Raw genomic sequence first — 19761 nt, 5'->3', positions numbered from 1 at the left:
AAGTGATTTGCCTGCTGAGATTTAGTCGTGATTTCTCCCAGCAAGGGGTGGTGCAAATGTTTAACATAGCTGCTAATATTAAAAAAGAGCTAGGACATCACTCTTTGGTGTTTTTAGTGGGGGGATGAGAAACATCTGTCTTGAATGTTACAAGTCAAAAAACACCTCAGCATGAGATTTCATATGTGAATCTGTGGTGCTCAGCAAGATGGAATGTGAACTCTTGGGAAGATCATATCATTCTCCAAAATGAGGCAAAAAGGGCAAAATAACTATCATAGGGGTGTGAATCGTGGCTTTGTAAAACATAATGTATTCCATTTTTCTGTTATCCTTTGAGTTATCTTGCTATTTTTCTTTTTTTTTTTTTTTTGGGAGGGGAAATAACTTCATGCCAGAATGTGATTGAATAAAGACTGTCATTCATGTTGTAACATGTTGTGAAAATATCCTGGAGAGCCTAAAATAGTCCAGAGAGAGACATAGAATAGCCATGTGTATGTCTTCAAAGCTCAAGTAAAAGTCCGTGGGGTCACTCATTTTGATTTCACTCAGATCTACAGTAATATTAAAGCCTTGGAAGTGCAGTGATAGGTGCTCAGTTAGAATTGGGTGGGCCCCCACTTCTCCTGGGCATGCCACTCTTCCTACCCACCCCTGCTAAGACTAAGAAGAAAATTTTAAAAGCCAGAATTAAATGTACTTTTTATACTTATTTTAACTATCAGGAATTCCTCTGAAAAGACATGCCTCATCCGAGAAAACCAAGAGTTTCCAGCAGAACTGTGCAGTGTGAGATCCCTCCAGAATCCTCAGTGGGAAGAAATTATCCTGGTGTTATTGGAGACATCAGCATGCCTTTTCTGCTGTGCTTGAAAAAAAATAAGTCACCCGTGCCTTTAGGCAGGACTATCTTTCAAAAACACACCCCTCCCATCCAGCAGAACTACCAGGCTTTGCTGGAGTCGTGCTTGAAGAACAAACGCTTGTTCACAGATGACACCTTCCCTGCTCACATCAGCTCTATTGGAACAGGAGCACTGCTAAGGAAACTACCCCGAAATTTACAGTGGAGGAGGCCACACGTAAGTGACTTTCACTGAGCACTGTGTGTAAGAGGATGATTACAGATGATAGCCAGCAAATAGTTTTATCATTGAACAGACTACTCTTAGACTTTAATTTAGGTGTACTTTAATGTCTCCAGGGATTACATTTATCACATCAGGTGTCATTTTGGAAGCTGGGGTACATGGAGTTTCATAATTGCCTTTGAAGCATTTGTTGCTCAAAATCATAACCAGCCTTGTTCAGTTTATATCCACTTGGAGCAGGCAGGGAGAGGAGGCAAAGGGAGCAGGGAGAACTGGTTTCCTTGGAGCTCACAGCTACAGTGATCTCACCGTGATTCTGTGGTGACAGATGAGATCCTTCTCCCCAGAGTTCAAGATCATGACCTTTTAGAAGATTTCTGACTTTCTAGACAATTCTTAGCCGTGACCCCTCTCTCCCATGGACCACATACTGTTGTGATGCTGGAGGCTGCTACTTTCCCAGACAGGGCAGGTGCCTTATCCTCTTGCTTTTCCTCCCTGCTTAACTGTTTAGTCTATTGTACTTGGAGTATTCTTTTCTCAGCCCTCAAGGCTGAGCTTCTATCACAGCCAGTGATTGAGCATCAGTCTGTGAGTTGGTTTTAGTTTTGGGGTCTTTGTTTTCTGCTTGTGCTCACATTTCCAAGGCCTTTGCTGCTGTTCCAGGCTTAAACTGAACTTCACAAGAAGAGACACCCGATTGCAAGGGCTGGTCACAGAGCACGTTCTCATAACAAATGGGGAGATAACAAGTCTGGGAGGCCAGGACAGCGGCCTGGCACAGTTAGATAAGGCCTGTTACTAGCAATGCCAGTTTTGCTCTTGCTGAACCACTGAGCAGAGTATTGACAATCAGATCCTTCTGAAACCAGTGTATAGAATTATGTGAGAATTTCAGAATTCCCTTGTCTGCAGGGAATTCTGCCAGGTAATAGCAGATAGCATCTCCCAGCTAAGTTATTTTCTAGCTGTCGTATTTTGTGAGATTTAAACAATTTCTCAGAAGGATCGAGTTTCTGCAAGAAAAAAAAGGGCCAATGTGAGTCCTGGCCTCTACAAAGCCCTTCAAGTCTCTCCACCTTTCAGATATTGAAATGGACTTGAAACTGCCTCTGTCTCTCAGTCCACTGTTCTGCTGCTCTGCTGTGATCTTTGGAGTGTCCTGTATAGGGCCAGGAGTTGGCCTTGATGATCCTGATGGGTCCCTTCCAACTCAGCATATTCTGTGATTCTGTGATTCTAAAACTGTCTTGTGAAGAAGGCTGCTGTTTACTCTGGATGCCAAACTCTCTGAGCAAAGACTCTCTGAGAACGGATGCTGTGCATCCTTCAGTCCCTGTGCTGCAGAGGACAGGCTGAGATTCTGCCATTCACCCTGCAGGCTTGTAGCTTGCTGCATCTATGACTGATGGCCTGCAAACTGAACACCCAAACTCACCAAGGGCAGGCCTTGGTGTCTAATTACTGTGACTGCCTTCTGAGAGTTTGCTGTTTCTTTGCTACTGCCTGCAGGGGAAGCCAGCAGCGCGAAACTTAGCTTGAGCAATTTCTGGGTCATCCAAGTGAAATGTAATTTTGACACTTAGGTTATTAATTTAACCCCAGAGGCACTTGTGAAGGGAAAAAAAATCACAACATTATTTCTCTCTGTACAATTATTCACAGACCTACTCTTGTCACAGCAACAGGAATTCTGTAGCAGCCATCAGTCTGTAACTCAATTGTCAGTCAAACTGTGGAGATGCCAGCCAGGTTGGGTGAAAGTTTGAACAGTTATGCTCTGCCCTCATAACCTCTTTTGGCTGACACTGGTGTGGAGGAGCGGGACTGGGAGGTTTGAAGGGTTGTCTTCTCAGCGTGGTGTCTGTGGAAAGCCATGGTGATGCATCTGAGCACCAGTCACTTACTCTGGAGACCAAATTCAACGTAAATCAAGCACAAATGTGTGGCCAGGTTGGTGTCAGGTTAGCCAGAACACATAACACCAGATTTATACCTGGGCCAGAACAATGTCTGCTGGGACAAAGGGACTCTCAGTATTTTAAAAGCTTTGACTTTCAAGCTAAGTCAGCTCATTTTACTGGCTTAACTCTGTCCTTCCTTTTTTATTTCTTTTTAATTTTGTGCTTCCCAGGCTTTGCACAAAAGTCCCGTATTTTATTCTGCAAACAGAAAGCAGCTTGATCTCTGCCAAGGATTGGTGGGTAAGGAAACTCCTTTGTATAAATATCTAAGTATTCTTACACAAGATAACATTTTGCATTGAAGTTTGAATGTATAAAACTTGGCATGGAAATAGAAGGTGTCCATCTCCTTTCTCCACTTGGCATGGTGTGGATGAAGCAATCATTTACTGGCATAGGCTCAGTAAATAAGCTGGCAAGCTTTGAGGTGGGATTTGAGGCATGAGAGGTGTCTCCACAAGCTGAAATCACCACTGTGTGTTGTTTCTGCCCATGCTAATAGGAGGTGATCCTGTGCTCTTACTGGTCTGTGGTGTTGCTACTTGACAATTGAACAGAGGCCACAGAAGGACTTTATATTTGTACCTAATGCTCAGTGTGTGTTCTCTTCTCAGCCTTGCAGTTAGAAAAATAATTTTATGCCTAAAATAAAAGACTATATTGCCACCTGCAAAACAGGTAGAGGTGGGACTAAATTAGTTTTTAAGTCCTTTATGTCTTTAAAAACAAAGTTTGCTAAGTACAGTCTTACATGTGAGATCCACTGGAAATTTTTTTCTCTTCTGAGAAGCTAATGTTTTCAAAGAAAAATGGAATATTTTTTTTAATAGTGTGCCTCTATAGAGAATAGAAAAACCCTCACACAACATCAGTAAAACCCAGAATGTTTTCATTGACAGTTATTGCTTGCTAAATTTCTTATTTAACCAAACAGTATCCAAAAGAAAAGATCATGAGAGAACAATTATAAACCAATCATGGTTTGGTTAAGTAAAGCACATGTCTGGATCATCTCATTTTCTGTGTATGATTTGTTATAATTGTAAAGACATCAGCACAACAGCTCTTCTGCTGGGATCTTGGTGATGTTGCTGAACTTGGCTGAGAGCTCTCACTTTTCAGCCAACTGCATGTGTCCGTTTGTCTTGGCGCAGAGAACTGCTGGTTCCTGGCGGCCCTGGAAGCCCTGACATTCCACCAGGACATCTTGGCTGCAGTTGTGCCACAAAACCAGAGCTTTGAGAGGAAATATGCGGGCATTTTCCACTTCCGGGTACAGCTGCTCCCCCAGATTGCAGGAGACCCTCAGATATCCTTCTGCTATGTTTTGTGTCACACCCTTAGATAATTTGTACGTGGTTCCCTTTGTCCAGGGGCAAGTGGCCAGAGGGTATCCCAGTCTGGAGAGGAACCCATCACCCCTCCTACAAAGTAGTGCAGGCAGTGAATCAACTGCCAGCCACTCTGAGGAAACACCTCTGCTTGGCTGCTCTCTCCAGCTGTGTCCTACCCATATTTTAACACAGACAAAACTCTTTTTCAAGAGTGGCAACAGTCAGCAGGACCTGAGCACATCAGCTCCAATGTTCTACCCCTTTGCCCACCTGTTGGTACAACTCTGCTACCCTGCAGTTAGGAATTCCTTCCCCAGAAGTCCACCTGTGGCTAATGTCCCTGCTTACTCCTTTTACACCTGATACATGCTTTGTTTTCTCCTCTGGCTGGGTGGGGCTGAGAACCTGGCTTTGTGGGTGAGTCAGCACATCCCACTGACCCACAGCAGTTTGTTCTGTGCCCACAGCTAGGTTGTCTTGTCTTTCCTGTTGTTTCAAGGGGAGGTCCCTTCCAAGGAAACATCAGTTCATTCCTTTCCCCTGACAGTTCTGGCACTTCGGGGAATGGGTTGACGTGGTGGTTGATGATCGACTGCCGGTGAATGAGGCAGGGGAGCTGCTCTTTGTTTCCTCGGTCTATAAGAATGTGTTTTGGGGAGCCCTTCTGGAGAAGGCATATGCTAAGTAAGTGACTCATGCCAAGTTATGTAAATAGTCTCTCTAAAATATGTTGGTTGGTGCCTACACAGTTTGTTCTTGTTTATAAATGCATCTCCTAGGCCTCACTACATTTGCAGTGTAGTAGATGGCTCTCATCTTTCTATTATTGCACAGTAAAAGCTGCCATTGCAGTAGCTGTTATCAACCCAGGCCCTTGAGTTTAAATCCAAGGGTTTAGGTGCGAAAACAGCCCTGTTGTGGGGGGTTGTCCTTTGAATGTTATCATTGTTTACAGTGTATTGGCTTAGGCTGATGCCTTCCTTGTAAATACCACAGAGGAGTGAAACACCACAGATAGAGATTTTCAAATGTGAGTGATTTCTAAAAGCCTCCTTTAATGTATTATCAGTGGGAGAAGCCTCCAAGGATTTTCATTTTGGAGGTCTGCTGAAGTATTGCACTTTGTTTTGGCAGATGTTTTTGCTCTCAGGTCCCCAAAGCTGAGCCATGTCACAAGTCACATGGCACAGTGAGAACAGTGGCTTCTCTCCAGGGTGTTTTGCCTACAGTGGTAAGCTCTAGTGGTAGTATCAGCACAAAGAAGAAGGCAGCAAGGCCTAACTGGTGGAGTTTGTTAATATTTGGCTGAAATAATCTCTGCAGAGCAGGGAAAAATATCCTAGTTTATAGTGAGAGAAAGATCACACAAAGGTGAGAATGTTCAGTTATTTTCATTTGGTGTTGGTGTTAGAATGAAAAGACTGGACCAAGTTGCACTGCAGTGATAAAGAAAATCAGATTGGAGACTCAGCTCTCAAGGCACTATATCTTAGATACAGCACAGTGCCTGGTGATAAATTCAGGTAACATTCTCTAAGGCAGAATTATCAAAGAGTCATGATGGGCATGTTCTCATTACAGTGCAGTCAGGGATGACAGCGAGTGAAGAGTCCCTTTCAGACTATGGCCAATCTTGGAGGCAATTTTGTAGATTCCCCTTGCCAAAATCTCCCCTAAAATTAAACATGAGTTACAGCCTTCCTTTTGCTTTTTGCACACTTTTTTTTTATGTTTTCATAGGCAAGCTGTTCTCACTCTGTCATCTGTGAGTATAACCTAAAGAATATATTGATATCTTTTTTTGCTAGACTCTATGGCTCCTATGAAGATCTGCAGATTGGGCAAGTTTCAGAAGCCTTGGTAGATTTTACAGGGGGTGTCAATACAAGGATCAAGCTTGCAGAAGCTCCTCCTGATCTGTGGGATATCCTGACAAGAGCCACCTACGGCAGATCTCTCATGGGCTGTCAGACACACTTAGGGGTGAGGCTTGGAGTGACATCAAATGGCTCTACAGCTAAAAGCCTTTCCACACCCGTTTCCCTCTGCTCAGCTGGTCACTATGACTCAAAAAGTATCAAAGCTGCCACATGTGGCTTTCTGTAGAAGTCACATTCTTCATGTTAAACTTTGCTCATGAATTGATTCCCTGATGCTCTCAGCTCCCTGTTGTTATGTTTAGGAACTGGTTTATCTATCAAAGAATTTCTTTTGAATAGGGACCTACTGCATTTTCTCGTTTTTGTTAAATAAATTTTCCATTTTTACAGATGGTGCAGTGAGGTACAGACACACATGGCATGAAGTTACAGCTAAGGTAGAGAGATGTGTAGTTCAGAACATGAATTAAAATCTTGGCTTCCAAGCTTTATGCTACCACCTCAGCTGTTGGGAAACTCTGCTTTTCTGAAAATCAAAACCTCCTGGACTTCCTTAAAGTGAGATGGTCTCTAGCCAAAGATCCACAGTTTAGGAAGGGGCATTCACATTCAACCTCCAATTCCAAGCATACTGCAAAATCTGCTCTTAGGAGCTTCCATTTATTTATTTATTTTCAGTTCTCCTTTTACTTTGAAAATCATTGATTGCACAAGTACAGGTTTCTGGTATTGGTATGAGTCTGCTGTATGAGTAGGGATAGAAGAAATGTTTATTTCCCTTCTGTTTCTTTTTCTTGTATACAGACAACAAAGGTCCTGAAGAATGGGCTTGTTGCTGGCCATGCCTACACAGTAACTGGTATTAGAAAGGTAAGACCAGCCCAAATGTCCTGGGTCCAGGTTAATTTGGATATTAGCAATTTTTTTTTTCAGTCATATGTTCAACCATTGATCAGAGCAACTATAATATCTCCTCCCCAATACTCTGTTCCTAGTCTAAGGCTAAAAGAGACTGTGTGCTTTGTTAAGATTTGCTTTCTAAGTATGTTATTTTTAATTTGGAGGCCTTGATGTAAAGGACAATGGTTATGGATCAGTGTATCTCTAAGGCTGGGATGATTCACAGGGCTCTCCTGAGACCATCACCTAGAAATGCATCTTAGCTGTTAAGAATGAAGGGACTGGCTTTTGGGGCTGCTGGGAGGATGTGCTGAAACTTGGGGATGCCTGGCAGCTGTGTCTGCTGGAGTTAGCTCCTGTTCCCTTGCCACATGGTGTGGGGGAGGGTACAGGCTGAGGGGATGTGCTTTCTACTTGGGGTAAAAAGCCTTCCTCTGAAGCCAGTGGAGAGGCCATAGAGAAGTAAGGATGTAAAGGCCAGAATATGAAAAACTGCAGATAGAAATGTGAGTCAGGGGTAGAGTAAGGGAACTGAACTGTGCTCCTGTGCAGACAGTGCAGGGGAACCCCACGAATCTGCAGACGTATTGCTGGGAGTCCCCTTAAGATATTTGTCTAGAGATAAAGGACAGTGAAATAATAGGTCCCAAAGAGTAGGAACTTCTCCCTCCTGAATTGGTGGATGACTGTCTTGTCCAGCCTCAAGAGGAGTTTGACAGGGTTGGCAAAGGACTCTGTGGGGCTTTGAACATGTTGGTGAAAGCATGTTCAGTACCTCCAGCAAGAGATACTAGAAAGGCTAGAAGAGGTGAGCTGGATGAGGCATATTTGTGTCTCGCGCAGGAGGAGCAGGAGGGTTTTAGGTGTGGAGTTTTTCAGCAATGTGTCTGTCAGTCTGGCTCCTCTGATGAGATGAAGAGCCAGGCAGCGTTAAGGGACTGACCAAGCATGTGGAAACAGTATGAAGTTAGCTGTTCTGCTGTGTGCTGCCAACAAAGCCCCTGATTCGCCTGGCTCCCTCTCCTCCTGCCGTGGCATCCCAGTTCAGGAGGCATTAATCTGTGTGGTCACCTGAGGGGGCTGCGTTGTGCTGTGCCGTTGCACTGGGATAGGACTTGGCTTTCACATGAGTACAAAATGAGCAGATGTTGGAAAGGAAGAGGAATTTACAGTCAAGCCTTTAGATTAGGAATCTGTCATGTCTCTGGTTTCAGTTTAGAATGTAAGATGAAGCACCTTAATCTCTTCATTGCTGGAATTCAGAGTTGCATGTTCAAATATTTTTGTTATCATACTTCCTGTGATCTATGAGAACAAACAAAATTATTGTTAATATCTGACATAGTACAATGATATAAACCAGATGAGAACTGCTGAGACCTTGGTAAGCACAGCGTTACTGTTTTCTGCAGGTGACCTGCCAATATGGACCAGAAAGCCTAGTGAGACTGAGAAATCCATGGGGAAAAATTGAGTGGAAAGGAGACTGGAGTGACAGGTGAGTTTAAAAAAGGAAAGGTATGACACTGAGCAGAGGAAAGGTTTCTTGGAGGAAAGATGCTGCCATCTTCAGGCATGAATTAATGTTGAGGACAGCAGTAAGATAACAGTTGCTTGCACAGACCTTCTGGTGTCAAAGCAATGACTCCATAGATTTATGTCTCCAACAGACAGTGCTTCTGTAGCTGGGCTCACTTCACACATGCAGCCTCAACAAGATCAGTTCTGCTCTTCCATTTAAAAGTGCCAGAGGAAACATAGTATGAACATGAGATGCTGACCATGTTGCTGTGATCTGGAGAGCATGCAAAGGGACAGACAGCTGTGCAGAAGGCTCTAAAAAAAAGCATGTTTCAGGATACAGTCATTTATCACGGGAGGGCCCAGGAAAAATATCCCACAGGCTGAAAGGTGTTGGAACTGGATAGCTATGAAGGAGTCCTCTGTCCTGGCTGCTTGAGGGAAATACAGTTGGGTATGAGATTAGAAGAAGCCGCTAGTGAGGAAAATGGGCCCTATATTTGCATCTACGTGACTTTTTATTATTTTACTTTTTTTTTAATTGGGACCCATGAAAGACAGTGGTTTGCATTCTAGACCATGGGCAACTGTAAACTTGTGTCCTGTTCCTCTTTGAAATGGAGCATGTTTCTTTCTTCCAAGCTTCACTCCCTGCACAGGCTGTTTGCTGAGGCTCAGGACATAGAAAGGAGGGAAGAGTACAGAGGTCATTGGGAATGTGAATGGCTTTCACCTTGTCTGTCGAGCAGTAACTTCTCTGATGCATGTCTGTCACATAATGACAGCACACCAGCTGTTCTGTTGAAGAGCATAATGAGCAACATACTGCAGGCTTGCCTTTGAAATGACTCCCAGCTGCCTCTTGTGCTGTCCTAGTCATTCATTCATTATGCCAAACACTCTTCCTATTATGTCTCCTTTGACAGAAAATTAACCAACAAAGCAGGTCTAGATTTTTACAGTTTAAGTACTTGGAAGCTGTGCATTCAAGTGAAGGCACTGGCTGATGGAAATGGAACGTTTCTGGCTTCTACTGGAGAAAACTGGAGCCACATAGGTGTATCTACATCTCATGGGACCCAGGGTGGTTGTGAAGAGTCTTGTGTGGCTGAAGGCATAGCAGGGGATAAGCATGGAGATATGTAGAAACAGGGATTTGGCCTCTTTTTATAAGGAAGGCTATGTCCTCTGTCTTGAATTTGTGGCCACATTCGGTTAGTCACCTCATGTTTTTCCCTTAGCTCTTACAAGTGGGAGCTGCTGAGCCCGAAGGAGAAGATTTTGCTGAGGAAAAAGAAGGAGGATGGAGAATTCTGGTAATGGCACAGTCTTGCTTGTCCCCTCTCCTCCAGTAGTGCTGGGGCTGCACCTGGAGCTGAAGCAGCACATTGCCACTAAGGCCAAGGCATAGGTGATAAGTTTTATAGCAGCCCACGCTCCTCTCAGCTTGATGCTGTGAGGAGCAGTGGCTATGCTGACATGGCATGCACTGTTCTTCAGTGTAGGAGTGAGGGAGAAGCAGGACGTTGCCAGCTCTCCTGGGGCTGCTGGAGATAAAGGGCAGCCCCAGGAGCTTTTTTCCTGCCTTTTTTTTTTTTTTTTTGGTTGTTTTTTTTTTTTTTTTTTTTTTTTTACCATAGCTTCGGGAAGCTCCCGCTTGCCTGTTTGCCTACGGTTTCTCCACAGCTTTTGCCACGAGGTGGCAATGTTGCTGCCCCTGTAATTTCACTGCGTTCCTTTTGCTGGCAAGATTATTTTACTCTCTGTTCTGCTATCCTTTGCTGAAGTTTTAGTGGTGCATTTGCTACTCCTAGATGCTGCTGTTGAAGCAGACGCTCTCTTCTTTACTGCCTAATAAAATATGAGCATTACCATATGTAACACAGAATGGTGCAGCTTCGAAGTTCCCCGCTCCCTTTTCTTTTCATTTTATGAGCCATATGGACTAAACTAAACTGCTGACAAGATGTCTCTTGGCACTCTTTTCCCAGGATGTCTCTGCGAGATTTTAAGATTCATTTTGTAGATCTGGTGATCTGTAAATTAACTCCAGACCTGATGAGCCAGGAAGATGGGAAAAAGTGGATGTACTCCTTGAAGAGTGGGAGATGGGTTAAAGGAAGTACAGCAGGAGGAAGTCTGGGATTCTGTAATGGTGAGGGGTGCTCTTTTGGATGACTCTGACTTTTGGATGCTCTGCTGACTCAGTTACCAGCTCCTTTTAACCTCTTAACATAAAATTGTTAACAAACATGTGTTTCCTGCTTCAACCTCCGCACAAACATCAGAAATAAGCAGCTGAAGGACTTTGACTGGCTCCTGCTATCGCAGAAGATGCACTGCTTGCAAACATAGGGCAGTGGGCTGATTATAGCATGAAATAAGCTTTAGGATCCCAGGATCAATTGCCAGCACTGATCTGCTCTAGGACATTAAGCTTGTCTGCTAAAATTTGCATCCTCAGCACCTCCAGGGAGTGTGTTTTAAGTAAAGTGAATAAAATAGAGGCTCAGCTCTTCTGGAAGCAGAGCAGGTGGAGTCTAAAGTCAGCAAGCCTGTGCACCAGAGGTGAGAGAGGAATAGTGATACATTTATGAACAAAATGAGCTCTTAGTTGCATATAAGCAGAAATATAATTCCTTCTCCTGTCTTAGTAGTTGCACTGCTAGACTTGTAAACTGCACCTTAAAATCAAATTCTTCCAGGATCTGGAGATCCAGACAACCTGTCCAATGCCAGGCATCATGTGGGAAGCTGGCAATCAATTTTGTCATGGAGAATAACATCAAAACGTTTTTCTTTTACTTAGGCAACTTTTGGATGAACCCTCAGTACTGGCTGAATGTGTTACCAGCTGAAGACAGTAGGAAAAGCCCAAGTTCGTGCAGTGTGGTTATATCCCTCATGCAGAAACACAGCAGCAAACACCGGAACCAGGCTCCTCACCTTTTCATTGGGTTTTTACTCTATAAGGTGCAAAGAATTGCTTTGCTTTTCTTGCTCTCACCAAACAGGAGAAATTCCAGCCCCTGTAGATTGTAGTGCTCTGCAGGCCAAGAGTTTGGTTGTGCGCAGGGTTATCTGTGCTCTTTCCTCCTGCCTGTGGCCAGTCTCCTCACACATCAGGGCTAGGCTCCCTCGGGCTCTGTGCCCCTCTTGCTGCCTCTCCAGCATGCTGTGTGTCATCCTGCAGAGCAGTGAGAAGTGCCTCTTGCTTCAAAGCACATTGGGCTTTATTTTGCTGCCTCTGAGGGTTTGTGCAATAGCTGGAAGAGGGTGCCAGGAGTTCCGTTACTTTGGGGCAGGAAGAGCTCTGACCTCAGGTTATTTCCAGCCATGGTAATATTGTGCCTGAGAAGTGTTCCTAATATGATGTGGCAGCTGCCCATGTGTGCATACTGCTAGCTCCCTGTGTATCCAGAGCTAAGTGGATATCACTAGAAGGAGTGCGAGTTTCCTCCCTTCAATTCTCTGCTTATCCAAGTGCCTTGAGAGCCACTCTGCTCCTTTGAACAGAGACACAGGTCTTGCTGCTGCTGTGAGCTTGCACAATTATGGAGAGGTGACTGTGGGGAAGGGATTTTGGGTGGAGGGACTGAGTTTTCTGAAGGCAAAAACCCCATATTGATCTATGTAGCTGCTCTGCTTCCCAGGAATGACTTGGCTGTGTTTTGTGAGACACAGATGTCCTGACTAACAGATGCTCTGTTTCTTTTCTTCCTGCAGGTGGGCCTACAGGTGAGTCCCTTGTCACCACTGCTGGCTGTTGTCTGGGGGACCTGGGCGGGTGCAGCTGTTAAGACAATGCTGAATGGGATGTGTTTGCCTTTGTTCCTTGGCTGACAGCAAATGACAGTATTTGAATTCAGTGAGGCACCACAGCAAGGCACTACTAATGCAGAACTATCCTCTGACTCTTCTAAAAAGCAGCCATATCAGGAGGGCTCATCGGCCTTAAAAGGGGGTATTAGTTGTTTAGCTTCTGTCCTGGGACTTCAAAGGTATTAGAAGTGGTATCAGCCTTTACCTGATGAGCACTTCATTCCTGCTGCAGTTGTGGGATGGTGTCCAAATCCTTGGCTGTGTTGTGGGAGTCAGAGCTGCCTTTCTGCTGTCTTCCAGTCTTGGCATGAGGTGGGAAAAGAGCCTGTGCCCCATGCAAGTCAGAGATCTCCTAGGGAGCTCAGGTTCCTGGCTGGCTGGGAATGCTCTGGCATTTTCAGCTTCCTTAGGCCAGCTGTGTTTCTAGCATTTCCTTTATCAAAGAGCTTTTGGGACCTAAGAAAGGGCCCTGGCAGTAAAATCCTGATGTGAGTCCCAATTTTGGCCCTGACCTCAGAGGGCTATTTAAAACAGGGAAAGGTTTAGGTCCTTTTGTCTTTAAAGGGCATATCTTCCACTGTGTCACTACTCAAATGAGAGTACACCTCTTAAATGAGAACTTGGGCTGGTAAAAAACTAGTTTGGGTATATGGTTAGGGCAGCACAATTGTGTTCCTAGTTACTGTATTCCAAGCATGGTAACCATGAGGTAAGATGCCACTCCTTCCTGACTTAAATATCTTGGGCACCATCAGGGTTACCTTCAAGGTAAACTTTCTGGCAGAGGGGGTCTGAGTGTGGCCCTAGCACAGTGCTCTGCCACACCTGAGTGGGAATGGTGGCAGCCAGGACTTTTAATTTCAGGTTTGTAGTGGTTGCCAAGATCAATACGGAGAGATGGCAGGCCTAGAGCATCTAAGGTATTGGAACTGCTGTCAACAGAGTATTGACTGGAATATAAAAACTTCGAATTTAACATAAGGGGCATCAGGAGGAGTAACCCTGAACCCTTCATAAGAAAGATTGCTCTATTAGTAAGAAAAATACTGGCAAAGAAAGAGGAATAGCATCTCCCCATGAGGCTGCAGAGTAAAATGGCTAAATGTTTTGAGGAACAGCCAAGATCAGAAGGTGACAGTAGTTTTAGCTAGCAGGATTATTTATTGGGCTTGTGTACTGGGCACTCAGTGGCATTAAAATTAGTTTCATTTTGCCTGGATCAACACTTTATCCATCATCTTGTGGCAGAAAAGGGCCTGCAGGGCAAAGAGTGCCAGACAGATGAAGGACACTTACATCAAGTCAGGGCTAGGGCTTAGGTTGCTCGTGCAGTATGCTCAGATCACAGGTGCTCAAAAAAATCCTCTGCTACCACACCCCTAGTGCAGAGGACAAGCTGGGGACAAAGTACGTGGTCCCTGTGGGAAAAGAGAGGTGTTCTGGCCAGTGAAGGCCAGTCTCTGGAGCAGTTCCTGCCTGCAGTCATTTTGGCCAGTATGGCAAAGAATTTTGCAGTAGCCACTTTGACAGCAATGGCTTCTCCTTCCCAGTCCTTGTTGCTGTTCCTTACAAGTAGAGTTATTTTTTTTGTAAGTTGCGGGAAGCCCAGTGCTTGGTCATATTAGTACTGAGCAAGGGTGCTGCACAGTGAGAACCACCATGTCCTGGGAGGAGACAGTCCTTTGGGCTCTGTTACCTGCTTGTGCTGTAAAACAGGCTGAGATGTGAAGGCCGGCTGGCTGTGTCCTGCCCGTGAATCCTCCACACGCCTTTTGTCCGCGTGTTCAGCTGGGGCAGAACACGTTTCTCTTCTCTTTCTTCCCTGAACAGTACCAGGAGAGCAACAGAAAGCTGCCCCCAGGTTTCTTCACCCGACATCGGCCTGTGAACAAGCACCCGGTTTTCCTTGATGAGCGGGAAGTGACTTGTGACTTCCATCTGGAGCCTTGTGTCTATGTGATTGTCCCATCCACCCTGGAGCCTCAGCAAGAGTCTGAGTTCATCCTGCGGGTCTTCTCCAGGAAGCACATTCTTCGGTGAGATGCTGCTGCCCCTCTGCCAGCACCTAATTCTCTGGGAAGGTCTGGTCTTTCTAGTCTAGTGAGGACAGCATAAAGACTTTACTCTGTAAAAAGCAGCACCATGTATTTCAGAGAGTCTGGCTGTGGGTTTCTCCTGCCTTAGGACTCTTAGTGGTTGGAAGTTTTTGGCCTTGTCCTTTCAAAAAAGGCTGGTGGGCTAGGCCCACACAACCCTTGCAGCATGCTCACATTTGAGACTGTGAGAATGATAAGAGCTTTTTAGCTTAGTTTGCCATGAGTCCCTGCTGGCAAAGCTGGGACAGTTGCTTTTACAGAAATGGTGCTTTGCATACTTCAAATGCCAGCAGCTTTTGGGATGCTGTATGGACATGAGGCCTTCCCTTGCTGTAACACCAGAGAATAAAACACATGCTGCAAGAGCAGGTTGGGGCCCCATCTGGGGAAGGGGGATGCCACCTGTGGTGAGACAAACACACAGTTCTGAGATCTCTCCTTAATGTGTCTGCTTTTTTGCATCTCCAGGGAAATGGGTGGGAACACGAGCTTCACCCTCTCTAAGGTGAGTGGGTGTGAGGGGAGTGGGAGGTCTGTGGTTCAATCTACAGCTCTGAATGTTGGGTTTTTACTGTTGCTCTGCCCTAGAGAAGAGGCTGAGTGAGAATGTCAATGCTTGTGTTACAGCACTTTTGAGAGCACAGCCTGGGTTTACAGACAGTCCTTTGGACCAAGGGGACAGATGCAGTCAAATGTGGGGGACAGGCAAAACTTTAGACAGCTTAGTTGCCTTTTTGCAAAGATCTTTTAGTGATACCATCTTCCTTGCTCTGCAGTCTTTCCTGTTCATGGCTTTTTGGAGACTCATGGTCCATTCTTGCACTTCTCCCTGTCCCTTTCATGCCTTCAAAGCTTTGAAGACGTTATGGGACCTTAGCAGTACTATTCCCATGCAGCAGCCTAAAGGTTATTTTCAAAATACCTGGTCTCAGCAGCAGTACACGCACATCTGCAGCTTGTGCCAGGGAATTTATAGCATAGTCTGTTCCCCTGGCATAAACAGGGCCTTTCCTGCTTTCATCTCCTCTGTTGGGCTGCATAAAGGAGGACAGAGACCCTTCTCTCTTTGTGGCACAGAGTGGGCCCCATGCTTTGCACAGCTTGGAGTGTGGTGAGGGGAATGTTTCTCCCCACTAAGTGTTGTCTGAGTATTTTTCTCCAAGAAATAGCACTTCTCTGGTGTGGGGAGGTATCTTAGCAGTGGGCTGTGGTAGTGATGCAACACTCATTACAGGGTGGCGAGAAGGGCAGGGAATGGAATGCAATTCTGGGAAAGCATCTTTATTACTTGGTTGACAATGTTTTTCTCATGCAAGTAAATGATTTCTAATGATTTTTTTTTTTTTAATGTCTTAAAGGAAATTGTTGATAGGTATGAAGGCAAGATTTGGGAGGATTTCTTCACAAAACATTTTGAACGGGTAAGTGCTTGCATGAGTAAGCTCCTCCAGAGCTATTATGTAGCTCTGTGAAAGTAAAAGCATGTTGATATTCAAGGGAGGTCTGTGGAAGTGTGGAGAACAGAGAGGGGCTATGGAGAGGAGGTTGGACTCTGTACAGTGATGACTCCACGCAGCAAATTGGCCCGTGAAGCTTAGCAATATGACAGCATTGAGACAGGCACACTTCTCTGCACAACATGGTGTCAGTGCCTGGAACTTGATGTGACAGTATCAAGAGGCTCAGAAGGTACTAGCAAACTGATGGGAAGAAAGTCCATAAACAAATACTGAAGGACTGGGCAGGGATGTACCCTCTAAGATCACTTTTCCAACAGGGAAACAGCAGAATGGACTGCAGAAGCTGACCAGGCTCACGTGCTCTCCCTAAACGTTAATTCCTATTGCCTGTACTGGGGACAAAGTGATGGGCTGTGTGGATCCATCCTACCCTTTGGGGTTTCTTACATTCATAGAGAGCACCCCTGAAATCTTGTCTCACACATACTTCATCACAGCTGGATGGCAACTAACTTGCTTTGAGAGGTGAAATAGATACTGGATGTCCCACCATCTCCTTTTCCCCCTAATTTTTCTAGTCAAATGTGACCCTTACTGTGAAAGATTCTTTTTAGTGTTCTCTCTGGCCTGATTTGGGGTGGAGCTGACCATCAGGGATCCCATTAACTATGGTGAGGGATGCAAGTGTTTCACCTTTCAGAAAAGGTCACTGCGTTTATTTAGCATCATACCCCGTATTTGGCAAACACAATTTCACAAAAACAAATTTGCACTTTTAATAGGAATATTTTGAAGGAAGCTGTTACTAAAAACAAGGAATGCTTTCACTTTTTTCCACTTGTTTAAGATTTTGGTTTTGAGAACAGTGTGGCTTTGATGTGCTAGAAATTGCCACATACTGTGAGGTGCTGGTCCTTTGCTGTCAGGATGTCCAAGTACACACAGAGGCAGAGGCGGTACTGCCATTTCTGAAAGCTTTACCCTGGCATGTCTCAATGATCTGAAAGCAGGTTTTTATTTTTGAAGAGTGACATTTTAAAAAATCCTCCAAAGAAATGATTGTCGCAGCTTCCAAAAGATCTGTAAACTTTAGTATGACAAGCGGGAGGGGGAGTCTCTGCTTTGAAAAGTTTGGGGAGAAGTGTTCCAAAGTTTCCTTCTTTTTTTTTGTTTGTAAATGATAAAAGGGGAATGTTTAAAGCAGGTCTCTTGACAGTGTGCTTGGTGGGACAGCAGGGCTGAAAGGTTAACGGTCTGCATCCTCACTCAGTGGAAATCTGCACTACTGCATTGATCTGTGTGGAGCCCTGAGAACTTAGCCCAGAGCACACTGCAGCTCTTGCAGGCTCAGAATCTTGTCATATTCAAAGGGAGTCTCTTCTATTGATTTTCACAGTGGCTGGAGTAGGGCCAGAAAAGCAGAGAATGAAGATGGGACATGCTGGGAAAACAAAAGAGGGGAAAAAAGTGATTTAATACTTAGGAAAAAAAAAAAAATTAAAATTCTCTTCCATATTGCAGAATCCTGAAATAAATGCTGTTCAGCTCCAGAGGATCTTGAATAATATATCTTGGAGAAGTAAGTGCTGAGAAATAATGTTTCTGTAAAATAAGCCCTCTCAGAGAAAAGCCTCAGCTCCTGTATCTATTTCTTGAATTCTGGGAAGTGAAACTGGCTTCAGTCTGACTGAACTGACTCTTCTGATGCCATATTAGATTTCCAGAGCAAAGGATTTGACTGGGTTTGAATCAACCTGGCAGAAATTTTATAAGCAGAGCTAATCTAGTTTGAATTTCAACAACTGAAAGAATGAGGAGGGAGAACAAGCATGGATGCAGATTCTTAATTTGACCTCCAAACCCAGCCTGACCTCAGCTTTGATTCTGAAACTGAATCTCATTTCACCCTGTGCCACTGCTGCAGTCTCAGCAGGACCAAATTAGATGTGGAAAGCCTGGTCTGTAGGAATTTCTGTGATGGAGGAGGGTCTTGTCTTTACTTTCATGTGCCTGGTCCATGCTGCTGTTTCTATTTACTCTTCCCTGCTGTGCATGCATAGGGCTGCTCCTTGCTCTGTGTTTGGGGGACAGGATGAGGTGCAGGTGGCCTGTGTAACTCATGCTTGTGAGAGCCAGGTGAGCCCTGGGCTGGTCTCTCTCATGTGTGACGTCCATTCTGCTGGGGCCAGCCCAGAGCACTCCACAGGCTCACACTTTGGACCTTGGTAACAAATAACACTACCTGGACAGCAGTGAGGCATTGCAGTGGCTGTTTTCTGTGAACAATGACAATGAAATTACAGATACAATGATGAATCCAGATTTTCTTCCCAGTTTCTGCACTGGTAACAACCAATATGCAACACAGAAAATACTCTGCCCAGCCATTACAGGCAACAAAGAAGAAAATCAAAAGACTGATGTGATGCCTTTTCCACCTAAACTCAATTTGACATTACTCTCCTTTCTACAAAGGTGGACGAGGATAGTTCCTCTGTCCTTGTGAACTGACCCACCAGGCACTGTCTTATCTGTGAGAAAACTATATTGAACAGGGAGCCTTTACTTTTCATAAGTTATTGATTTTAAGACAGCAATTTAAAAATCTTTACAGTAGTTGATTCAGATTTACTAAACAGGGAATTACAATATTAAAATTATTAAAGCATCTTAACTTTCTGCAGAGAAGGAATTGGTGAGTTATGATTCTGTCCCTTACTCAGTAGAAGGTACAGACCAACTCTAATCACGATTTGCAGTGGGATTAGAGCTTATTTCTGTTACTCTTAATGTAATTTATATATGAACGAGGAATGCTAAGCTTTGAGGCAGCATCATGTTTTCAGCAGTGCCTGTACTTTTAATTATATTAACAGAGCTGGCACTGTGTCTGTGAAAGAGAGGGAGAGAAAGATGCTTAGTACAAGGGTTTCAATTAATTTGGAGTGCTGTTCCCCAAAGCTCTTCAGGTCAAGTGACTTTGCTCAAGGTCATGCAGTAAATTCTGTTTGGGATTAGAGCTTTGGATGTCCTTTTCCTTCCATTTTCTCTAATAGCTGGAGATAGTGTACCATATTTCATTCTATATTACATGCCTGCAGGGAGCTCATATTGGATTTTCTGAGACTAGTAGAATCCATCCTGTTGCCTCATATTTTTATCATCATAAAAAGATACATCTTCTCAAGTGGGTGTAAAGTTTCACAAAGGCTTTGGGGCCTGAGCCCTCTCAAGTGAGGGGGAATTTTGTGAGAGTCCATTTTTTCTGAGAGATGTTCAATGACTCCCCAAAACAATTTTTTGGTTTGTTTTTTTTTGTTCTCTCTCCAGATCTCCAGAGTTTTCGCCTGAGTTTCAGTCTGGATTCCTGCCAGGGTATCTTGGCACTCCTGGATGTATCCTTGTCATGAGTGATACTTCTGACTTATGTAATACTTCAGCAGAGCATTATTTCTTAGGGCAGACTGGGTGTTACTGTGATTTCTTTACCACCAGGACATGGCCCTGCTTATTGAACTTCTCACCCCCCATAATAATAGTTCAGCTGTGACAGAATGCAGCTGGTTTGGGAAAGGGTTGATTCCTGCCGCTTCTGAAATCAGCAGCCAGGTTTCCATTGACTTTAGTGGGAGGAGGGTCAAGCCTATAAATAGGCATGTGGGCTAGGAAATCATTATCCTCATATTATAA

General features: G+C 44.4%; 1 protein-coding gene and 1 long non-coding RNA gene across 3 annotated transcripts in view; one reads left to right on the top strand and one right to left on the bottom strand.

Moving 5' to 3' along the window:
• The first annotated feature begins 517 nt into the window (after nucleotides 1–517).
• Nucleotides 518–19761, top strand: part of LOC116441404 (calpain-14-like) — a 24425-nt gene continuing 5181 nt past the window's right edge. Inside the window, exons 1-16 of the mRNA XM_032103256.1 lie at nucleotides 518–1085; nucleotides 3229–3298; nucleotides 4213–4331; nucleotides 4940–5076; nucleotides 6201–6375; nucleotides 7077–7142; nucleotides 8585–8670; nucleotides 9935–10009; nucleotides 10685–10848; nucleotides 11503–11666; nucleotides 12420–12431; nucleotides 14346–14551; nucleotides 15080–15116; nucleotides 15970–16032; nucleotides 17593–17650; nucleotides 19402–19466. Coding sequence (XP_031959147.1) covers nucleotides 747–1085; nucleotides 3229–3298; nucleotides 4213–4331; nucleotides 4940–5076; nucleotides 6201–6375; nucleotides 7077–7142; nucleotides 8585–8670; nucleotides 9935–10009; nucleotides 10685–10848; nucleotides 11503–11666; nucleotides 12420–12431; nucleotides 14346–14551; nucleotides 15080–15116; nucleotides 15970–16032; nucleotides 17593–17650; nucleotides 19402–19466 — 1836 coding nt within the window. The 5' untranslated portion in view covers nucleotides 518–746. The remainder of the gene's footprint in view (nucleotides 1086–3228; nucleotides 3299–4212; nucleotides 4332–4939; nucleotides 5077–6200; nucleotides 6376–7076; nucleotides 7143–8584; nucleotides 8671–9934; nucleotides 10010–10684; nucleotides 10849–11502; nucleotides 11667–12419; nucleotides 12432–14345; nucleotides 14552–15079; nucleotides 15117–15969; nucleotides 16033–17592; nucleotides 17651–19401; nucleotides 19467–19761) is intronic.
• Nucleotides 15096–19761, bottom strand: part of LOC116441405 — a 23905-nt gene continuing 19239 nt past the window's right edge. For both annotated transcript variants that reach the window (XR_004239057.1, XR_004239056.1), the window contains one exon: nucleotides 15096–17512. This is a non-coding gene — a long non-coding RNA (uncharacterized LOC116441405). The remainder of the gene's footprint in view (nucleotides 17513–19761) is intronic.

This window comes from Corvus moneduloides, chromosome 3 (genome assembly GCF_009650955.1).
Source record: "Corvus moneduloides isolate bCorMon1 chromosome 3, bCorMon1.pri, whole genome shotgun sequence".
NCBI classification, from domain to species: domain Eukaryota; kingdom Metazoa; phylum Chordata; class Aves; order Passeriformes; family Corvidae; genus Corvus; species Corvus moneduloides.
This window is presented reverse-complemented; position numbering and strand designations above follow the sequence as displayed.